Genomic DNA, 23,839 nt, shown 5'->3' on the forward strand with positions numbered 1-23,839 from the left:
CCAGATACCAAAGTATGTTCTGTAAAATTCCATTTATCTGAAACTAGAATATAAATCTGTAGGGGCTGGGGTGCAGATTGATTGGCAAGTGGTTCAAGGCTACCTTTTGGAGGAGAAAGCAACATCTTGCTTTAGGTTTGTGGTGTGGCTACATGGGTATAAACACTTGTTCAAATTTTTCAACTGTACACCTTAGGTATGTGCCTTTTACTGTATGTAATCTATACCTTAATATAATTGATTTTAAAAAATATTGTTAGCTAAGTCTTTGCTTAAGAAACCTTACTATGGCTGGGGTTGTAGCTCAGTGGTAGAGTGCTTGCATCACATGCACGAGGCCCTGAGTTCAATCCTCAGCACCAGGTAAAAATAAATAAATAAAAATAAAGATATTGTATCCATCTACAACTAAAAAAAAAATTAAAACAAACAACAAAAAAAGAAACCTTACTAAACTTGGTTCAAATAAGTCTCAGCCCTTATTTCTAAATTACTTAACCAATTTCTAATCTGCAAAATAGAGTATACCTGATCTGGTCATATTTGAGGAAATACTATATAGTCATTGGTTATTTGTGGTTCAATGTTTGCAAATTCACCTAATTTGATTTATAGCTTCTAAATCAGTTCTTCAAGTGCTTTTGTGATGACTTGATTGCAGAGTAACATGTTCCTCATTTTCAAAATTTGGTTAGGCCTTTTTTACAAATTGTCATCAACCTAATAAGCTAACTGATCTCTTCTACCTTTAATGCCACTTAGTTTGTTGCTGCTAGTGACATACCTAAGCAAACAGATCTATGCTCCAGATTAGAACAAACAAATGTCATTAGACATTAATTAGCCTGCTATAAACAGCATCAAGCTTTTCTTTTATCATGAACTTTTCCACAGAAATCCAGTCCATGCACTCTCTTCCTTGTCCAATGTGAAGCTTTTCATATTTTAGGTTCCCTTTGGGGAAAATTCTACACCAGCCATTCAGAAGTTCCTTATTTGCTATTCTGAATGATTTTTACCTAAAATACTTGTTTTATTTTTGTTGTTTAGAAAGGGAAAACATTTTTATCATTATAAAACTCAATGAAAGGTGATTTTCTATTAAAAAGCCAAGTTTTTTTTCTTCCAAAAGGAAAAATGCACAACAAGAATACCAAAACCAACCAAACAACCCCCCCCATAAAACAAAAACAAACAAACAAACAAAAACTATTGTAAAAATTATAATCTTCACACCAAGTTCTCCATAAAGGACAAATGGCTACTGCTCAACCCTGCTCCGATGGCCTGTGATGACACAATACCCTACTAATGACAGGTTAAAAAAAAATTTATCACCTGCTAGGTTTGTGTGAAAGCATTTAATACATGTTGATAAACAGGATTAAAAGACTGATCTCATTAGGAATGTCTTCAAGGCCTACAAGTAAGTTCCCCCACCTGTGCTATACTCCTGGCCCACCCACTCATTGCTCAATGTTCTAAACACCTCAAAGGAAAGCCCTCCAAGATTTAGTGTAACTAAGGAGTAACTCAAAAAAAATTATATGAATGCAGTAATGCAGTCATCTAAAGTGAGAACAGGGAAAGATGAGGACATCTTGATTTTCCACCTGTAAGTCAAAGTTATATTTGGTGTAAAATTAATACAACAGAGGAAAGTAATTAAGGAAAGTGGATGGGCTTATTAACAAGTTTTTGTTTCTAATGGTGTCAATCAGAAATATGGGCAATGCAGAGCCAGTCCCTTGCTTTTCCAGACCCACAAGAAGCAAGACAGGTTGTGAAAAAAATATCTGAAGTTAGGGTCATTTAAGGCTATTCAGAAATTTAGCATGTTCTTCTCCTCTTGGCAATAGGGCTTCTCCTCCAATCTTTGGACCAGTCTTTTCCTAGAAAAATGAGAGTACTTAATAAGAACAGGTTTAACATTATTTCCCTGGATCACTAAAATGAGTCACAAATTAACACTGAAGTAATCCACCTCTATAGTTGGATCTAATATGTACTGCAAAGGCCCACATGTTTAAGACTTGGTTCTCAGCATGGCACTGCTGGAGGTGTGGAACTTTTAAACAGGTGGGGCATAACAGGAGGTCGTAGGTCATTGGGGTTGTGCCTTTGAAGGGACTATGGAACCCAGGCCTCTTCTATTTCATTCCTAGCCTTGAGGTAAATGGGCCTCCTCTGCCATGTATTCTCACCACAATGTGCAGTTTTACCACAGGCCCCAAAACAATGGGGCCAACTAGCCATGGATTCAAATCCCTAAAACTCTGAGCTGAAATAAATCTTTCCTCTTTTTCAGTTGATTAGCACAGTGGTTTGTTACAGTAACAGAAAGTTTATGAAAACACCTACCTTTAGCATTCCATCTTGTTCCCATTTGTAGAGGCCACAATTACTGAAAGAGAAAAGATAGATTTACTCAGTGGTGAGGTATATGCCAACAAACTTAAATACAATGGGGCTTACTGTGTAATTAAAGAGGAAAAAACCATAGGAAATTATCTATGTACTTTTAAGGTGGGGATGGGGTAAGAGAAAAAGAAAACTAGAAAAACAATAAAAACCATAAAAGTACAAAGCTGTGAGATTAAAAAAAATTCCCTATTGATTCAACTTATAAATCAATAGTTTGGGAAGAATATATTTTCAATGATTAAAAATTATATGGGACTGCTCTCGCCCTCCACTGAGCCAGCTGCCTGAAGGAAACTGAATTTGTGCTGCAGTTTGGCGAAGACTCCCACATAAATGGGTTGAGGAAGTTCAGCAGAGGAGAGATAATGAAAAAAAGATCGAAGATAGTGGGGTAGAGAAGAACTTGTTACTGGCATGACTCCGTGTGAGTGGTCAGATGCTTTTCAGCATAGGAGCCATTCACAAATTTAAGCTTCATGGAGCTTGTGACAGGATTTTAAACAGCGGTTTGTTACAAGGGCAGCCGAAAACTCGAAAAAACCCCGAGTAGTTGTGTGCGCAGAAGCCGGCCAGCAGCAGCGCGGCCTGGGAACCAGCTGCAGATGGGTTGAGGCAAGCGCAGTGGAGTTCTGGCAGCGAAGAGACACAGGCTAACAGATCCTTTAAGATCAGAGCACGCCAGACTGTGACCCAGGTCACTGCAGGGCACCAGACCAAGGACAGAACTCAAGGCATAGTGGATAAACATTCTAGCCCCCCACAGCTCACTGGACACCCTGGTGTTGAAATGGGCGGTTGCCATCTTGGAAAATCTACCGCATCAGCTTTTGGCAGATGTAGCAGAACAGCGAGATTGGCAACTGAACAGGTGTGTGATACCCAGCACCCCCTCTACCCAGCTGTGATAACTCAAAACCTTTTTTGCCAGCTCTCGGTAGGCATGAATTTCAGAGCAGAGTGAAACTGAAAAGGTGCCAGATATCCCCCTCCCCCCAGCTGTGATAACCTGAAACCTTTCTCTTCAACTCTTGGTGGGCATGGCTATCAGAGAGAATACAGACAGAACAGGTTGCCGGGTTTCTAACTCCCCCTCTCCACAGCTGTGAAGACCTGGTGACTCCCCAACACAGAGGTAGCCCCCAGTTGATCAGGAGCATGGGGTGGCCAGGGCACCATAAGTCCAGAGTAACCCAGGGCTGCAGAAAAGAGTCCCAGTATTTGGGGCCTGGTGGGCAAGAGAAGTGAGGGGGATAGAGACCTGGATTGGAGAGGCACCCGGCAGGATTGCTTCCTATATCCTGAGGGCAGAGACTCAACCTGGAATGCACAACACCACCTACTGGAAGAGAAGAAAATAGAATTCTAAGAGTGTATTATTTCTTTCTTTTCTTTTTCCTTCTTTCCTTTTTTCTTTTTATCTTTCTCTTCTCTCTTTTCCTCTCTTTTTTCATTCCTTTTTCTCTATCGCTCCCCTCCCCTTTTTTCTTCTTCTTTTCTTTTTACTTTTCTTTCTCCTTCTCTTCCTCTCCCAACCTTCCAAGTGTTACTACTTCTAGTACATGTAAACTACTAAATGCAAATAGGTGATTGTTTCTATGCTTCTTATTGTCCTCCCATGTACTTAGCCACCCTAAAATACCTCCTGTCTATTCTGTTAATAACCCCCTTCATTAGAGTTCTCCTCTAAAGTAGCTAAGATATATTAGGCCCCATACCCTCACATCTTTCCCCCTAAACATAAAGTCCTATGACTGACCCTCAGTTCTCTATACGTCACCAGAATCTGTATGCCTTTGATGAAGCTAATGAATATATTGTAAACTATAATTGAATCCAACATCACTAGACATTGCTTTCCATCACAAAGGAGAGATCTCGGAACTATTCAAGAGCAATACAAAATTATAGGAGACAAATAATAACACAACAGTCAAACAGAACTGGAAAGAAACATGAGCAACATGAAAAAACAAGGAAAAAAAAGGGCCACAAACAATGCAGGACAACTCAAAAATAGAGGAGATAATAGCTGCAGCAAAAAAAAAGTCAGAAAAAGATTTCAAGATATACATGGTTCAGATCTGGAGTCTTAAGGAGGACTTTAGACAGCAAATGCAGACAATGAAAGATCACTTTGACAATAAAATACATAAACAAATCCAATAAGCAAAATATCAACTCTACAGGGAGATAGAGGTTATACAAAAAAAAAAAAAAAAAAAAAAAAAAACACCAAATAGAAATCCTGGAAATGAAGGAAATAATAAACAAATTAAAAACTCAAATGAGAGTATCACAAGCAGAGTAGAACACTTAGAAGTCAGAACATCAGACAATGAAGACAAAGTATATCGTCTCGAAATGATAGCTCAGAAAGGCTGATAAGAAACCACGAGCAGAACATCCAAGAAATATGGGATAGCATAAAGAGACCAAATTTAAGAGTTACTGGGATAGAGGAAGGTATAGAGGTCAAAACCAAAGGAATGAGCAACCTCTTCAATGAAATAATTTTAGAAAACTTTCCAGACATGAAGAATGAAACCGAAATCCAAATCCTAGAAGCCTACAGGACACCGAATGTACAAAACCACAAGAGACCCACACCAAGACACATAATAATGAAAATGCCCAACATATAGTACAAGGAGAGAATTTTAAAAGCCACAAGAGAAAGGACGCAGATTACATTTAGTGGTAAACCAATTAGGTCAACGGTGGATTTTTCAACACAGACTCTGAAAGCTAGAAGATCCTAGAGCAATGTATTTCAAACGCTGAAAGATAATGGGTTCCAACTAAGAATCTTGTATCTAGCAAAATTAAGCTTCAGGTTTGAGATGAAATAAAAACCTTCCACGATAAACAAAAGAATTTGCAGCTAGAAAACCGGCACTTTAAAGCATCACTGGCAAAACATTACATGAAGAGGAAATGAAAAATAACAATGAAAATCAACAGTGTGAGGCAGTACAGTAAAGGAAAAACTAATCAAAGAGGAAAAACAAATCAAGTTAAATAACAAAAATAAACAAACATGGCTGGAAGTACAAACCATAGCTCAATAGGAACCCTAAATGTTAATGGCTTAAACTCACCATTAAAAGACATACGCTAGCAGACTGGATTATAAAAAAAGGATCCAACAATATGCTGCCTATAGGAAACTCACCTGATAAGAAAAGACATACACAGACTGAAGGTGAAAGATTGGGAAAAATCATACCACTCACATGGAGCTCGGAAGCAAGCAGGGGTGTCCATACTCATATCAAATAAAATAGACTTCAAGCCAAAGTTAAGCAAAAGGGATAAAGAAGGACACTACATACTGCTAAAGGGAACCATTCACAAACAAGACATAACAATCATTAATATATATGCCCCAAACAATGGTGCAGCTATGTTCATCAATCAAACTCTTCTCAAGTTCAAGAGACAAAGAGACCACAACACAATAATCATGGGTGATTTTAATAAACCTGTCTTACCACTGGACAGATCATCCAAACAAAAGTTGAATAAAGAAACTATAAAACTCAATAACACAATTAATAACTTAGACTTAATTGGTATATATAGAATATATCAACCAACATCAAGCAGATACACTTTTTTCTCAGCAGCACATGGATCCTTCTCAAAAATAGACCATATATTATGTCATAGGGCAACTCTTAGCAAATACAAAGGAGTAGAGATATTACCATGCATTTTATCGGATCATAATGGAATGAAATTGGAAATCAATGATAAAATAATGAAGAAAAATTCCTACATCACATGGTGGACGAACAATATGCTACTGAATGAACAATGGGTTACAGAAGACATCAAGGAAGAAACTGAAAACATAGACACAGCATATCGAATCTCTGGGACACTATGATAGCAGTACTAAGCGGAAAATTCATTGCATGGAGTTCATTCCTTAAAAGAAGAAAACGCCAACAAATAAATGACCTCACACTACATCTCAAAGTCCTAGAAAAGGAAGAACAAATCAACAACAAATGCAGTAGAAGGCAAGAAATAATTGAAATCAATGAAATTGAAACAAAAGAAACAAAAAAATTGACAAAACTAAAAGTTGGTTCTTTGAAAAATTAAATAAGAACGACAGACCCTTAGCCATGCTAACGAAGAGGACAGAGAGAACCCAAATTACTAGCATGCAGGATGAAAAAGACAATATCACAACAGATACTACAGAAATACAGAAGATAATTAGAAATTATTTTGAAAGCTTATACTACAATAAAATAGAAGATAGTGAAGGCATCGATAAATTCCTTAACTCATATAATCTATCCAGATTCAGTCAGGAGGATACACACAACTTAAACAGATCAATATCAAGTGAGGAAATAGAAGAAGCCATCAAAAGATTACCAACCAAGAAAAGCCCAGGACTAGACGTAATACAGCCAAGTTTTATAAGACCTTTAAAGAAGAACTAATACCAATTCTCTCCAATCTATTTCAGGAAATAGAAAAAGAGGGAGTACTTCCAAACTTCCAAACTCATTCTACGAGGCCAATATCACCTTGATTCCAAAACCAGACAAAGACACCTCAAAGAAAGAAAACTTCAGACCAATATCTCCAATGAATACAGATGCAAAAATCCTCAATAGAATTCTGGCAAATCGGATACAAAAACATATCAAAAAGATCATGCACCATGATGAAGTGGGATTCATCCCTGGTATGCAAGGTTGGTTCAACATACGGAAATCAATAAATGTAATTCATCATATCAATAGACTTAAAGAACCACATGATCATCTCGATAGACGCAGAAAAAGCACTTGACAAAATACAGCACCCCTTTATGTTCAAAACACTAGAAAAACTAGGGATAACAGGAACTTACCTCAACATTGTAAAAGCTATCTACGCTAAGCCTCAGGCCAGCATCATTCTAAAATGAGAAAAACTGAAGGCATTCCATATAAAATCTTGAAAAAGACAGGGATGCCCTCTCTCACTACTTCTATTCAACATAGTTCTTGAAACACTGGCCAGAGCAATTAGACAGACAAAAGAAATCAAAGGAATAACTATAGGAAAAGAAGAACTTAAACTAGCACTATTCGCTGATGATATGATTCTGTACCTAGAAGACCCAAAAAAAAACTCCACCAGAAAACTTCTAGAACTAGTAAATGAATTCAGCAAAGTGGCAGGATATAAAATCAACACCCATAAATCAAAGGCATTCCTGTATATCAGTGACAAATCCTCTATAAAGGAATTGAGGAAATCTAACGCATTCACAATGTCCTCAAAAAAAAAAAAAATGAAATACTTGGGAATCAATTTAACAAAAGAGGTGAAAGATTTATAACAATTAAAACTATAGAACCCTAAAGAGAGAAACAGAAGAAGACCTTAGAAGATGGAAAGATCTACCTTGCTCATGGATAGGTGATTGTAAGAATTAATATTATTAAAATGACCATATTACCAAAAGCACTATACAGATTCAATGCAATTCAGATCAAAATCCCAATGGAATTCCTCACAGAAATAGAAAAAGCAATTATGAAATTCATCTGGAAAAATAAGAGACCCAGAATATGTAAAGCAATTCTAAGCAGTAAGAGTGAAACAGGTGGTATCGCTATACTAGATCTTAAACTATACTACAGAGCAATAGTAACAAAGACAGCATGGTACTGGCACCAAAACAGGCTGGTGGACCAATGGTACAGGATAGAGGACACAGAGACTAACCCACAAAACTACAACTACCTTATATTAGACAAAGGTGCTAAAAACATGCACTGGAGAAAGGATAGCATCTTCAACAAATGGTGCTGGGAGAACACTGGAAATCCATATGCAACAAAATGAAACTGAATCCTTATCTCTCACCATGCACAAAAGTTAACTCAAAATGGATCAAGGATTTAGGGATTAAACCAGAGACTCTGCGTCTAATAGAAGAAAAAGTAGGCCCTAATCTCCATCAGGTGGGGTCAGGCCCCTATTTCCTTAATAAGACACCTATAACACAAGAATTAAAACCAAGAATCAACAAATGGGATGAATTCAAACTACAAAGTTTTTTCTCAGCAAGAGAAATAATGTGAGGTGAATAGGGAGCCTACATCCTGGGAACAAATTTTTACCTCTCACATATCAGATAGAGCTCTAATCTCTAGGGTATACAAAGAACTCAAAAAGCTATACACCAAAAAAACAAATAACCCAATCAACAAATGGGCCAAGGACATGAACAGACACTTCCCAGAAGAGGATATACAATCAATCAACAAATATACTAAAAAAGGCTCATCATCTCTAGCAATCAGAGAAATGCAAATTTAAACTACTCTAAGATATCATCTCACTCCAGTAAGAATGGCAGCCATTATGAAGTCAAACAACAAAAAGTGCTGGCGAGGATGCTGGGAAAAAGGTACACTCATACATTGCTGGTGGGACTGCAAATCGGTGCGGACAATTTGGAAAGCAATATAAAGACTCCTTGGAAAGCTGGGAATGGTACCACTATTTGACCCAGCTATTCCTCTTCTCAGACTATACTCAAAGGACCTAAAAATAGCATACTATAGAGACACAGCCACATCAATGTTTATAGCAGCACAATTCACAATAACTAGACTGTGGAGCCAACCTAGATGCCCTTTGATGGATGAATGGATAAAAAAAATGTGGCATATATACACAATGGAATATTATTCAGCACTAAAAAATAATACGATCATGGCATTTACAGGGAAGTTGATGGCATTAGAGCAGATTATGCTAAGTGAAGTTAGCCAGTCTCAAAAAAACAAATGCCAAATGTCTTCTCTGATATAAGGGGGATGACTCAAAATGGGGAAGAGAGGAAGAGCATGGGAAGAAGATTACCTCTACATAGTGAAGAGGGGTGGGAGGGAAACGAAGGGAGAAAGGGAATTGCATGGATGGTGGAAAGAGACCCTCATTGTTATACAAAATACATGTATGAAGATGTGAGGAAAAAAAAAGAAAGAATAGTGTTACCCTAGATTAGGTAGAGAGAAGTGATGGGAGGGGAGGAGAGGGGGTTGGGGAGATAGGGAGGATAGTAGAATAAAACAGACATTATTATTACTGTGTATATATATATGACTGCATGACCAATGTGATTCTGCAACCTGTATACTCAGAAAAATGAGAAATTATATCCCATCTGATTCAAATGTATGATATGTCAAGATCATTGTACTGTCATGTGTAACTAAGTAAAACATAAAAAAATTATATGGGACTAAGATCGTAAATACTAAAGACACATCTATAAATAAAGAAGAAAAAGAAGCTCCAGTAGGGTAACTAATAAGAGATAGTAACAGAAAATACAAAAAAGAAAAACATATGAACTGATATTAAAAATATCAATACCCAAATACATACAATTTTAACAAACTATCAGAATGCCACTTTGTACTCTGGCAAAAATGTGTTGAAGACAGAGGGATATGGAGGCCCCTGTGTAGGCCTGATGGAGGGACGACTGGCCTGGTCACTCTGGAGAGCAGCCTAATACTATCTGGTCAGTTCTAATCCTGGGTACACGCCAAAACATCTCCTATAGCAGACTCTATGAGGACCTAAGGGGTGAGTAAGGGGTATGGAAATCCATGGATGAATGTGATGAATGCTAGTCATGGAGCAGTATTATCAATTGGTGGAACACACTAGAGCAAAGAGAGAGCAAACAGAGGTATCCTAAAAACACTGAGTGAAAAGAGACATTAAGATGAGACATTTAATATAGTGCCATTTCTGCAAAATAAAAGTGCATAAAAACAGAGCATTTTACAAAAAACCAAAACATAATATTAATAATGTGAGAATGGTTGATTATGTTAGGAGGTGGGAAGAGGGGGTGAGGAAGGGGATAAAAAGAACAAATAAATAAGACGAGGAGGATGGTGAATGGACCAGAGATGGAGGAGGAAGAATTCCTCAGCCTCCCCAAGAGGATGACATCACCGTATATGTGACCCAGCAGCTATGCCTTTGTATCTGAGCCTGCCCACAAGTAAACACAAAAACAAATAAAAGAACATTAAAACATGTATACTTTCTCACGTGTTAAAAGAGATTTTAAGTGAAGAAAAGATTCCTTGGAGAGAGAAAAACAGTTCTCTATCTTAGTCCTAATAAGTATATATATTCATTCACCAGCCCAACCTATACATATTTCATTTATTCCATGAATATTTCTGAGAACTCTATGGGCCAGACACCACATTAAGTGTTGGGGATATAGCAGTGAAAAGGAAGTGTCCCTGCCTCCAAGGGATTCCAACTGACAACTGTAGTCTTGGGGATATCCAGAAGCTCTAAGAAGGCATGGAATAATGTTCCTATGATCCTTTCAGCATCACATTGTAACACCAAAAGACTTAAGGAGCCCTGCATGCGACAGAAAACCCCAAGCAGAGTTCATACCTGCAGTGCTTCTTTGGGAGCCTGTCAAGGGAGATGCTTCTGTTTCCACAGGGACACTTGAAAAACCTCTTGATGCCATCATGCCAGTGGTAGTCATGTTGCTCACTAACACAGGTCTCCAAAGGTTTGAAGTGGGTGTAGGCGCACTGCACAAACCAACAGACCACATGTCCATGAAGAGCTTTTAAGGAGAGACTAGGTAGCCACCCTCTGTTCCAAGTATATGGTGTCATCCCCTTACTGCCCAGGTCAATGCTGGGGATGTCACCACCTTATCTTCTAGCTCTGCGGATCAAGTGATTTCTTGACACTCCCTCATATTGATTACTACTTTTTCTAATGTCTACTTGAACTTCTAGCCAGGCATGAAGTACCCATTAACTTCTGTGACATTAGGACAACAGTGACGGCCAAAGGAGCCCAGTGTTGTAAAACTTCTCAACAGCTTAGAATGGTCTGTCTTAGACTCCTCCTTATAGGCTACTGATGATAGATGAGGATTGGGACTTATTTAGAAAGGCTGATCCATAGTTCTTTCACTTTCTCCTACAAGGTCTATGAAAACTATATAAGCTTGTTATCACTCCAATTTTACAAGCAACAAAACCAAAACATAATTCATCTTTAGTTTTGATCCCTGAAAGGAGTGAAGAGAAGAAATGGTAGAAAGTTGAAATGGGTACACTCACTGTCTTACACGTCACTACTTGACACTTCACTTCTCTGATGCTTCTCATCTTTTCTTCCATTTGTTCTTTTTTCATCAGTGGCTCGAAATAGCATTCCTGAAGCTCAGCCTCCAACTGAATGACAAAATAGTCAAGAGTATTTGCACAAATTCCAACATATGCTCAGACAGTTGGATAATAATAACAATAATCAGTTGGGATAATAATCAAAACAGAACTGAAGAGACAGGCTAAATGTTAGGGAACCCTAAGTAGTACTTCAAGAACTTCAAACCAAAGATGAAGGTAAATAGAAATGAGCTCTTAAAATGTGTATCAGGGAGAACCAAAACCATGAAAACATTTGGTGATTTGTAAAACACCAAATGCAAATAAAAACAGCTAACATTATTAACACCATCATTAGGTCCAGTGTGCACCAGCAGACAGTTATTTCTACTGTTCTAATACAGACTCTATGGGGGAAACATGCTCGAGATCTCCAGTGATGACAGCCCCATTTACTAGGTACTGGTCCCAGATTGAGCACTTGGCAGAACTTCCTGGGTGCTGGGAATAAGAGAAAGGATGAGGGGAGGGAGGTGTTTAATATAGAATGTGGACACAGCTTGAATTGGCACAGCTGCACAAGGCAAAAGAGTTCAATATCTGAGGTCCCATGAGGAAGGAGCTCATCTCTACGGCCTTTAGGAGTCGGCTCTGACATTTCAATTGCCTGAGTTTTAAGTCCAGTGGAAAGATGGTTTATAACCGTCTTGTTACTTGGTAATCAAGAGTGAAGATCATCTGGCATATCAGCATTAAGTGGAAACAACACTAGCCCCAGAGACATTTTGAGAATGTGTGTGGTGCTTTTTTGTTATTGTCATGATTGCTATCTCCACCATTGGCAGAGAAAAGGGATGCTATGCTGTCTGAAATGCACAGAACAGTCCCCTACAAAACAAAAGATTGTTCCTTATCCCATTTGGCTTCTGTGTATTTATGGGACACCCATGTGCATGAGAAACCTAATTATAGGTTTTACATATAAATCCGTTTTATATATAACCCTCAGTTATTTGTGCATGGTTTTAATATACATTATATATTCCAAGAGCACATCTAGGTAACTTCTGTGTACACTGAGGGTTTTCCAGGATAATTCACTGTTAAAAAAAAAAAAATAGGCCCATGGTACTTAACAAGAAAACATAGCTACTACGTGAGTTCTCATTTCCAGCTGTGTCATGTACATTTTTAAATTCAAGCCTCTAACTACTTCATTATTTCTTTTAGGGTAAGCTATGCCCAAGCACTTCTAATGAAAAACGTTATTTCCCTCTTTTTAAATTTTTTTATATTATTTAGGATTCCATACTGATATCTTTGAAATTTTAAGAATAGGTAATACATATCATTCATGAATTTTATTTTATGATAAAGAGCAATAAAAAAGTACTTCTGATTAAAATGGTCTTTGGGAGTAATGAGGTTAACTATTGATGTAGAGCATTTGAAATGTCAACATTAAAATATTTGAATGGAAATGATACCTTTCCATATTGCAAGGCAGAAAATATTAAGCAGTATCGGGCCATTTACACATAATCTCTTAACCATAATTACATGAAAACAATTTTATATACTGAAGTCTGTTTAAATAATAAACAAGTTGCTATTCTTCAGTATAAGGACAAGAGCAAAGCTAAAATTATTTGAAAATATTCCTGCCTTTCAAAGCAAACCCAAACAAACTGCCCTAGTTATTTCTTGACATATGTACAAGAAAGTTCTTTGTTGTACAACAAAGCACCTCAGGTTTGAAGGACATTGACATCTCTCTGATTTTGGGGGTTCTTACCTCTTTCTGGATGCCTGGGTGCTTTGATTTTGCTTTTAGAATTTTCTGGAATTCCTCAGATTCCAGGTAAGATCGCTGCTCTCTCCTTTTTTTCTTGGCAGGCTCCAATTCATCCTCAGCTAGAGCAGAAAGAAAAAATGTTAAATGTAACAGAGAAATCTGAGACAGCAAAGCATCCCTGTTCCCTGCCAATGGTGTCTCAGATGTTTAGCTTCCTCTGACTCTCTTTCTATTGGGTCTTTCAACCTTGAGACCCACGAAGAAAGCTCAGGGAGTGAGCCAAGCAGTAGAATATAGGGGTGATGTGACCGTTGAGTCAGAATATCTCTTTCACTTTAACATAAGGATCTGATTATGATAACAGATAACAAGAAAAATCTTATTTATAAACCAATTAAAAAATGGCATTACTAACTACGGAGTTTTAAAAATGAACCGCAATTTAAAACAAAGGAATTCTATTTATTTCAAAGTAAATTTTCATGCTAATGCATTCTGCAAAGATTCATGAGGAACCTTTTTCCTGATGGTTCAAATTGTGCATTAATTTCATTCCAATTTAATGTGGTTACAAAAACACAATCAGTTTCAATCTTAAATCTTATGTGGGGGAAATGCAAGTGAAAAAATGACTTGGGCTGGGCATAGTGGTGCATGCCTATAATCCCAGTTGCTTAGAAGGCCAAGGTAGAAAGATCGCAAGTTCAAGTCAACTCAAAATATAAAGGGTTGGGGACACAGCTCAGTAATAGAGCACTTGCTTCACACGTGTGAGTCCTTGGGGTCGATTCCCAACACCACCACCACCAAAAAAAAAAAGACTTAGCATCAGAGTACTGGGTATGGTTACTACCTTGAGGAGAAAATGTATTGTTCTTTTCTACACGATTCTTCACTTCCAGGACATTCTGGTAGTCCTTTTCTTTCTTTGTAATGTTGTTTGGATCAGTTTTTGTAAGAATCTGGCCTTTTGCCCTTAATTTGGAGATAGCAGCCAACTAGAAAAAAAAAAAAAAAGAAGCTAGGAATCTAAAGATGAAATAGGCACCCAAAGCATCTTCCCCTTTCCAGCTATTAACCAGTGGAGTGTTTCTATTTTCTGATGGAAATTGACAGAGTATTTCTTCATCTTACCTAGAATTAGTAATAATTATTAGAATCTAATAACAGAGAGACAGGTCTATAAACTGATGAATGAAATTTCAGTTTACTTAAATGAAACAAATAGCTTAATATCACAGACTACAGGCTTCTAGATCTATAAAGGGGGATCACATGATCATTTTGTAAGTTTTAGAATCAGAATTCAGGTAGAATTCCAGCTGAGGCCCTGAGTAGCATGTAATATTACTTCATTTCTCAGTCTCAACTTCTACATTGATAAAAGGGGATGATGATAGCATTGACCTGTCTTATTATAAGGTTCTAGTTGTCTGGATTCAATGAGACAAGGCACATACCTGCACATAGGACAAGCATGGCATGCGCAGAGTGATATTACTCAATATGTGCAACTGCTGTTATTATTGATGTTACTGTTATCATTATTATAGGTAAGGGGTTTGGGCTTAGAGTGAGCTATTGCCCTTAATTGGGTTATTCCTGGTGATTAGAGAAAAGCAGAAAGAAGTTCAATCAAGGGACTAGGGCAGTAGTCAGATGGTGTTCTGGGTACCCCCCCACTCCTACTACAGCCAAAGCAATTTAGCTTTCATCTATTGACAGACTGGACTTCTATATAAAGTTCTTTTTAAAGAAGAATTTTTTTATTTTTTTGGTTGCTGGGATCAAACCCAGGGCCTTGTGTGAGCTAAATACACACTGTAGCACTGAGCTACACCCTCACCCTAAAGAAGGAATCTTTAAACCACTAGTTTTTAGTCTTGCCTCAAAAATTCCAATTTTTTCCCTAACAGCAATGTCTCTAGCTGTAAAGCAATATTCTCCTGGAGGCTATTTCCTTTAGCCTAATTAAGAATAGTTGAAACAGGGCTCAATTTTCCTAGATTAAATGAATGGTATGTGGATACCATTATCATTTAAAGTTCCTTTTACTTTACATAACACGATTGGTAAATAACCACTAGGAATCTAGTGAACATGAGTATATAGTTTGACACCCAAGCTGAGTCTTACGGAGTGCAAAATCAAGCACTAAAGAAAATGGAAGCCAGTTACCTTTTTAGCTTCTGCAACTGCACTCAGTTTTGGTCCTGGTGGTGGTGACTCATCAAAAAAGAGAACATCTTCCCCTTCTGAGATGCCTCGGCCAAGCTTAGGCACTTGTGTGGCCACTGTGCCTTCCAGCCCTGGGAACTCAGCTCCTGTTCTCGGAGACTGAAAAGTGGGAAGCTGAGATGAGCATGGAACAGCTGGTCTCTGGTCTTTGATGGAGCTTTGAAGAAATCTTTAAAGAAACATGCAGAAATAAAACATACACTCGGTTTTACACAGATGGAAACTCCAGAACTCAAACTGGACTGAGAGACTCTAGGCAGGCCACCAGCTGATAACTAGTTTGTTTTAAAAATAATTTCTTCCTAGGTTAATCATTCAAATTTCACACAAGAACAACTCTAACACTTAGATTAATTGACTTTTCATTGAATAAGCTCTGACTGTTGTATACTTTAGTACTGATGAACTCTTTCACCACCAACTGTCTTTCCAATGGGTGTCTTCTGCAGGGCTCAGTCCTGAAGCTAAGGTGTGGACAGAATCCCAGCCTGTTGTTAGCTCTAGGACTTGCAGGACCTCACTGAATCCCTCTGCATTTTAGTTTACTCAACTGGGAAGACAAAAAACATAGGACATGTTTGGAAGTCCTTAATAGAGAGGCATTGTAACCTTCATGGTGATTACACATGGTTTTAAGAGTTATTTAAAAAGAGTGAGTCTCCAAACTAAAAAGCTTCTTCTCAGCAAAGGTAACAATAATATAAAGAGAGAGCCTACAGAATGGGATAAAATCTCTACCATACACACCTCAGATAGAGCACTAATCTCCAAGATATATAAATAACTCAATAAACTTAACATAAAAAAACACATAACCCAGTCAATAAATGGGCTAAGGAAGCGAACAGATATTTCACAGAAGAAACAGAATTGACCAGGGGAAGGGAGGGAGTGTAGGGACAGGAAGGACAGTAGAATGACAGTCATCATTGCCCTATATACATGTATGATTACACTACTGGTGTGACTTTGCACCATGTACACCCAGAGGAATGAAAAGTTATGCTCCATTTGTGTACAATGTGTCAAAATGTATTCTACTGTCATGTATAACTAATTAGAACAAATAAAAAAAATTTAAAAAAACTTTGGTAGTCTTCAAATTCTTTTTTAAAAATGCCTTATATTTTTTTTAAAAAAACCCACAATTTAAGAATACAACAACATCAAAATAGTGAATCTCAAAAATCATTTCGTTCAAACTCTTCATTTTTAGATGAAGAAACTGAGGTCCAATATCACATTGCTTACAAATGACAGACTCACAACTGGTAGCAGGTAATCTCAGACCAGTATTCCTCTCTCTATCAATGAGCACTCCTATGAGGTCTAGGCTAGTTTGCAAACTGCCTATCAAATCCTGCCCGAAGGTTATGTTTTGTTTTGCCAGCAAAATCCTGAAAAATGTCATACTATAAATGCCTTCTAGCTGACAGGTATTCCCACCAGGCTCACAACCCAATATATTTTCATGTGCATATATATATATTTATGTTACCTGGAGGCACATGATAAATAACTTTTGTAGATATCCTATCAGAATCTCAAACTAAGCTGCCTGAGACCAAACCCTTCTTACCCTTCTCTTATTTTTCCAAAGAATTTCCCCTTGACTTTTAATTGAGTTTCCATGTAACCCCCACCTTTTTAGCAGCCCAGACTTGGGATAGCAGATTGGTTAAAACGGTGGAGTAGAATGGGTGGAGGCTGAAACTGGCTGCTATCTTCAGTTACATCATCAGTGAAACCAGGACCATAAAGCCTTGTCAGGTTATTGTGAGGACTGAATGAAATGCTATATTCAGGGAGTGACTGCTTGGTGCATGTTAAGCACCTATAAACAGTGGTTGTTATCACTATCCAGACAACCTGAATTCAGGAATTTCTGATTTGTCCACCCTCCCTATTTCCACTTGATTTTACTTCAAAAAATGACTCCTTATTTTTAGTGCCTCATTTTTCTCATTTATCTGAATAACTAAGTATAACAATTAACTCATTGGCTCTGCCTATATTTAAAAACCTAATTGTAACAAAATAAAAAAAACAAGAGCCAAATAAGTGAACATGTCTTCCCTTTCTATAAAAATCCTCTCCATGCTTCACTCCTTTCTCTTTTACCATAGTGGTACTAACTAATCTATATCTGGTTTCGGGAGTCACTAGCCTAAGTTAGAAATGTAGAGCCTTCAGTGCTCTTCAGGTTATGACAAAAATGTATCCAACCAAATCTAAAATCACATTTTGAAATTGAAATCGATTAAGAAATTCAAAGGATTCCCAAGATAAGTTACCGAAACAGTGAATATTAAATCTGCTCCTCTTACCATTTCTGAATTTCTTCTGATTTCTTCTTCCTCATCTCCAAAATTTTCTGCTTCTGCTGTTTCAGGAGGGCTGATGCTGAGATAGACTGGATGGCAGGTTTTGAGCTTCCCATGAACCCTGAAACATAAGCCCATCTTAGGGGTTCCCTGAGAGCCAGGAACTAGGGCCCACACTGCTGCCTGAGATCTGACTGTACCTGAAGCCTTGGCTTTCGCTAAGTGTTCTTTTAAGTTTCTGGCTCCAAATGTTGGCAGGTCCATCAGTTCCCTGAACTCCTCAGAGCAAGACAAGGCCTTCTGGGGTATTCCTGGGATGTGCAAACATCGGCTTTAGAAAGGATCCAAAATTCAGATGGTTTGATGTCATAAGATGTGTCATTTTAAAAATCCTGTACTCATCATAATTTAATCATTTAAAATGAAGCAAATGGAATGTCAAGAGAAAATATAGAGCCCTTGACCCCTAACATCTGTCTAGGACTGCAAGGGTATTGTAAGTATGTTATTTCTAGTAATAACTAGAATACTAGGCACTAATATCTGTGGGGTTGTTTCAGACACTATTTCTATGCTAGGCCCCAGCCATGTTAAGACCAAAAGTACACAGTAGGCTGGCATTCTCTGATTTAGAATTAACAAAAGATAACTGATAGGACTGACCAGGAATTTAAAACCACTGATTCTAATGCTGGATATTAAGAGTCTGACCCAGATACATTAGGAAATTTTAAAGCACACAAAGCCAAGGCACAACTAAGATCAACATGTACGTTTTCATTATGTCTTGCTTCTGGGCTTCATGCCTTTAGCTTAGGCCATATTATGCATTAAGTACAAGTGACGGCTGGATATTCAGCACTTAAGAGTATAAGCCAAATAAAACATATTTCAACTGGAGAAAGAAATTTATGATGAAGAAACTAAGTTACCTAGTTTTTGCTGAGTTTCCTGAATGATCAAGTTTGTGCCCTTCACAACCAGATTACTTAGAGTAGTTTGAACCTTCTTAGGAGCAACAGCCACAGCACTGAAATGAAAAGAGCCATACCATGAAAGAAAAAGCACCAGCGCCAATGCTCTGATGAGTAAAGGTCACAGAAATAAATATTAAACGTATTTACTACTAACTGTTGAAGTCTCTCAAACCACCATGTAAGTAGGCTTTACTAATGCCATGACCTGGCAGTGTAACTGGTTTATGTGAAGAATAAGAGGCAACCTACAAATTTACCTGAGGCCATTCTGGAAGGGCAAAAGAAATACAAAATTTGTCAACATTCTAGAAGTCCAGGAATTTTTCTTAAAATGATTAAGCTTTGTGTAAAAATTGAGGATAGCATAGTTTATGATGTTATAAATTAGAATCACCATTAATGTTCCTCTAAGTGTTTAAAGGAGCCAAGAATAAGAATAGCAGGTAACCACTAAAAATAATGACATTAAATATTTGACTAGGAAAACATTATTTTGTGAGGAAAAAAAAGGGTTCACAAAGAAATGTATAAGTATAATATGGCTCATTTAATATTACCAAAAATTCAAACTTAAAAAAATAAAAACCCCTAACACCTGGGTGCATAAATATCAAACAGCTCATCATTTTCTAGGTGGTAGGATTATAGGTGACTTTTACTTTCTTCTTTTGGTTGAATCGAATATTCTTATTTTAAAATAATGCACACATATTGCTTTTTAGCAATGTGGAAAAAATACTGAAATTATTTTAAATCATAAAAATGTGTTTAATATTATTAAATAAACAGGAAGTGTGAATCCTCTTCCCTAATTCCTGTTGTACTGGGAACAAAATTTGTTTAATGATAAACCAACTAAAGCTCCTTTGTGCCAAGTCCTACCTGTCATATCTTCTGATGTGCTCCTTACAATATAGTGACAGGGCCATTGATCATCTACTTCAGGGACTCTATAGACAATCTGAGATCCCCAGAAAGGGGCCATGAGTGTCTGCCCTGCAGCATCCCACCCCATGTGAGACTTCACAGGGTGTGTTCACTAAATTTAAATTGGGTTCTAAGAGGTCTGCAACCTCGATCAAATAGTCACAACAGAATTGACTCAAGGGTTATTAAGACTATGATGAGCTTACTCTTAATGGTATACCAACAGCCCCCACAAAATCACACCATTTGTGTTAGAAGCTAAAAAAAAAAAAAAAAAAAAGTACGGGCTCTGTGTTAAAGACCATGACTGCTTAATCACTCCCTTCTGTATGCTTTGCTCTCTAAGAATAGAAGTCCTGTCTACCACATTGCAGGCAGTAAACTATGAAAGATAAAACCTGGACAAGTATCCTAGGTCAGTTACAGAAAAGTCCAATCATTGGGATTACTCTTAGGAAACAAACAAAACTCTTGCCCCAAAAGAAGCCCTGAGAATGTCTTACATGGAAGCTGCATATGATGTAGAAGACAATCCTCCATAGTAAAAACCATCTTGACACAGGCGCTCTTTTAGACTGGCACCTTTGCGTGCAAATTTCTTTGGTATAAGTCTTCCAGAGAAGGTGGATTGCAAATCAGCTTGCTTTGCAGAGTTTCTTGTACTGAGCCTGGATATGATACTGACAGTACTCACAGTCGTTCTGCAAAGAAGAGCAGCTGATGAGGACTAGGGTTGAAGCCCTGGGAGCTGCAGGCAGAAAGAGCCTCTTTTCAGCCTCACAACACTATCTACATGCAGAGTCCCCTAAATGTTTAGAGCAGCATTATTCATATCTGCCAAATGTAGAAACTCAAATGTCAAGCAACTGAAGAATGGATAAACAAAATGCAGTCTGTTCATGCAAGGAAATATTATTTAACCATAAAAAGAAATGAAAGAATATTACAATATGCGTGAAACTTAAAAGATGTGGTAGGCAAAAGAAATCAGTCAAAAAGGTCACATTCTGTTTCACATTCTATGAATTATTTAGAATAGGCAAATGCAGACACAGAAAGTAAACTAGTGCTAACCAGGGGGTAGGAGAAGAGGGACTGGGGAATGACTGCTATTGGGTATGGGTTTTTTTTGAAGTAATGAAAGTATTCTGAATTACATGGTAATGATGGTTGCACAATTCTGAATACATTAAAAAATTACTGATTGTATATTTAAAAGGGTGAATTGTATCAATTCATATGAAGCTATTTTTGTTTTCTTAAAACAGTCATAAGGAAGTTATATTATAGTATAGGTGCCTGGTGTATTTCATCATTGTTGGCAGTGAAACCCTCCCTATCCTTAGCTTTTTAAACTGGCAATTATTAACCACACATTTCACTTTCTCATTTTGAGTATTCCTGTTAAATAGGAAACTCTATTCTAATTTAATCATTACAGTTAAATACCTAAACTCTAATCCTAATCACTTTTCTTTAGCAGAAGCCATCTTAGGTTTGAAACCAACCAAATTAACAGTCTGTGTATAAGGCTCTCCATTCTTCTTCTTGGCTTTACATGTTCCCAAGTCAAGAGCTTCACCCATAATTAAAACCTTCTGAGGATGATCAATAGACAAGTACACCTAAAGGAAAAAAAAAAAGGCAGAGTTAAAAACAGACAAAGACAGGGTCTTTTAGTAGCAAGAATGGATAAAAGAATGGTTGGTACTGATTTAAGACTTTATTGGTCCAAAGGAATTTAAGATGGGGGGGGGCTCTATAAAAGAGATTTAGAAGTGAGAAAACATTCAGCTTTCTTCTCAGTAATGATCTCTTCCTTCTTATTGGCTATCAGAATTGTTCCTTTGTTTGGACTTGCAAAAGCTCAGCCTCAGAAAAGGGATCCCACTTTGCTTTCCCAGCACTCCTTATAGCTAGTAATGGTCTAGCTTTAAGTCTTGAGACTTAGCCAATGAGATTTCAGCAGGAATTGGTAGGAAAGCCCTTGCTTTCCTAGTAGGAGAGAGTGCCCGCTCATCCTTCCTCTTCATTTGCTGCCTTGAATGGTGATATGATTGCAGGAGGAAAACCAGTTCTCCTCCTTCTTGCTTGCAATTCTCAGGCAGAATGTATTATGAACACAGGTCCTAATATAAGGAGGAACTGTCCTGAAGAGCCTAGATTTTATCCTCAACCCTCTTATAATACTTGAGGTTGGTGTGTTATACAGTCTAGAGTAGAGTACTTTTGGAAACTGGCTAGTTTTCCTAAGTCTTAGGGGGATCAGTTCACTGTGGATCATGGGCTTCTATGGATTATTAGAACCTATCTATAAGTAATAAAGTTACTTTGCCTGGCTTTTGAGAGCATTCAGCATCAATGGACTCAAACTCTGGCAGTCAGGTTTGTGCATAAGCCTCTTGCCTAGCAGAAACTGGCAAGGTGTTTGAGTCCTTTTCTGGGAGTAATATCTGATACAGTATTCTGCTCCACAGTGATGACTGGAACTTCAGTCATCTTGTAAGTAAGGGGGAAAGTCAGAGACTCACAGAGTCATTGCCATGACATTACTATACTGCCCATGTTTAGCTTTTTATCATGTAAGAAAATCAAGCCCCACCATCTATTGTTAAAAAACAAACTGTAGTGAAATTTTCCTATTATCTGTAGACGAACACATTCCCAAACAGATAAAGATCTGATGCTATTCTTTTTGTTGAAAACAAGGAGTGAAATAACTTTTTTTTCCCTTTCCTTACTTTTGAATTTAATCTGACAAGAAGGCAAAGCTTGCTGGATGAGGGTAAAGAAATTACTTGGTGCTAATTCAACAAGTAATTTGTAATTTATTAGAGAAGCAGTGGATGGTACCAAAAAGTCTAATATGGCTTGAGAAGAGGCTTTGATTCTAAACTACAGTTATTACTGTAATAATTAATGAAGCAAAATTCCTTGAGGCTACCATAAAAATTTATAAGGGATCTAAGGAAACCTGAGCATAAGAGTTCAAAAAACTCTAGGAACCTTGGAACTAATTTGAAAAGATATAGTAAAGGTAGTTGTTACAAAACACTTCGGAGAACGTAGAAATTCAGAACACTGTGGATGATTAACAAACACCAGATTAATGGAGACAATAATATAAAAGCATGACTCATTTTTGGGGGGTAGACCAATACAAACATTTTTTATAAAATTCAGCTAATTTGTAAACACAACCAATCAATATAATCACAGACACATTCTTACCTCCTCCGAACCATCCTTGGGCTTCATGGGATTAGCATTTAGCAATCCGATGACAGTACCTTGCTCCGTTTTCCAGAGTCCTTTGTGAACTTCCCCAAACAATAATAATGACACATATCATGTGAGGTCACGAAGATCATTTAGTCTCCAAATGCTAAATGTTTTCCCCTGAAAAGAATTTTTATTCTATTTTTAATTTGAATTTTTGAATTGTTGATTACCCTGTCTCTATTTATGGTTCAAGTGCTAAAGTATTCTTTTTGATACCAGGGATTGAATCCAGGGGTGCTCAACCACTGAGCCACATCCTCAGCCCTTTTATATATTTTATTTAGAGACAGGGTCTCACTAAGTTGCTTAGGGCCTTGCTAAATTACTGAAGTTGGCTTTAAACTCACAATCCTCATGCCTCAGCCTCCAGAGCTGCTGTAGTTACAGGTGTGTGCCACCATGCTCAGCAGTTCAAGTGTTTCATTGTAGGAAAATACAGAAATATAATGAATCCCAAAAATACAATCATCAAATGTCTGCTAATCCTATGCAGTGGGCACAACACTGCCTTTTTAACCCCTGCCCCAAACACACACCATTAAGAGGACAAGAAGCTACAGTGTTACCATTTAATAACTTACTAACATAAACTTTACTATGTAAACAACTTGGTATCTATTAGTTAACAAACACCAGATTAATGGAGACAATAATATAAAATTAATAATATTATTAGCA

The 23,839-nt window shown here is 37.5% G+C and overlaps 1 protein-coding gene across 1 annotated transcript in view; it reads right to left on the bottom strand.

Annotated features, from left to right (window-relative positions):
* Window positions 1-1,808: 1,808 nt before the first annotated feature.
* The window catches only part of LOC144256976 (protein MCM10 homolog), a 34,319-nt gene continuing 12,288 nt past the window's right edge, over window positions 1,809-23,839 (bottom strand). The window contains 14 exon segments of the mRNA XM_077802915.1: window positions 1,809-1,892; window positions 2,362-2,404; window positions 10,882-11,027; window positions 11,571-11,684; window positions 13,414-13,532; window positions 14,267-14,411; window positions 15,592-15,820; window positions 17,979-18,096; window positions 18,176-18,286; window positions 18,908-19,005; window positions 20,383-20,532; window positions 20,534-20,580; window positions 21,388-21,504; window positions 23,111-23,278. Coding sequence (XP_077659041.1) covers window positions 1,809-1,892; window positions 2,362-2,404; window positions 10,882-11,027; window positions 11,571-11,684; window positions 13,414-13,532; window positions 14,267-14,411; window positions 15,592-15,820; window positions 17,979-18,096; window positions 18,176-18,286; window positions 18,908-19,005; window positions 20,383-20,532; window positions 20,534-20,580; window positions 21,388-21,504; window positions 23,111-23,278 — 1,689 coding nt within the window.

Source organism: Urocitellus parryii, chromosome 9 (genome assembly GCF_045843805.1).
Source record: "Urocitellus parryii isolate mUroPar1 chromosome 9, mUroPar1.hap1, whole genome shotgun sequence".
NCBI classification, from domain to species: domain Eukaryota; kingdom Metazoa; phylum Chordata; class Mammalia; order Rodentia; family Sciuridae; genus Urocitellus; species Urocitellus parryii.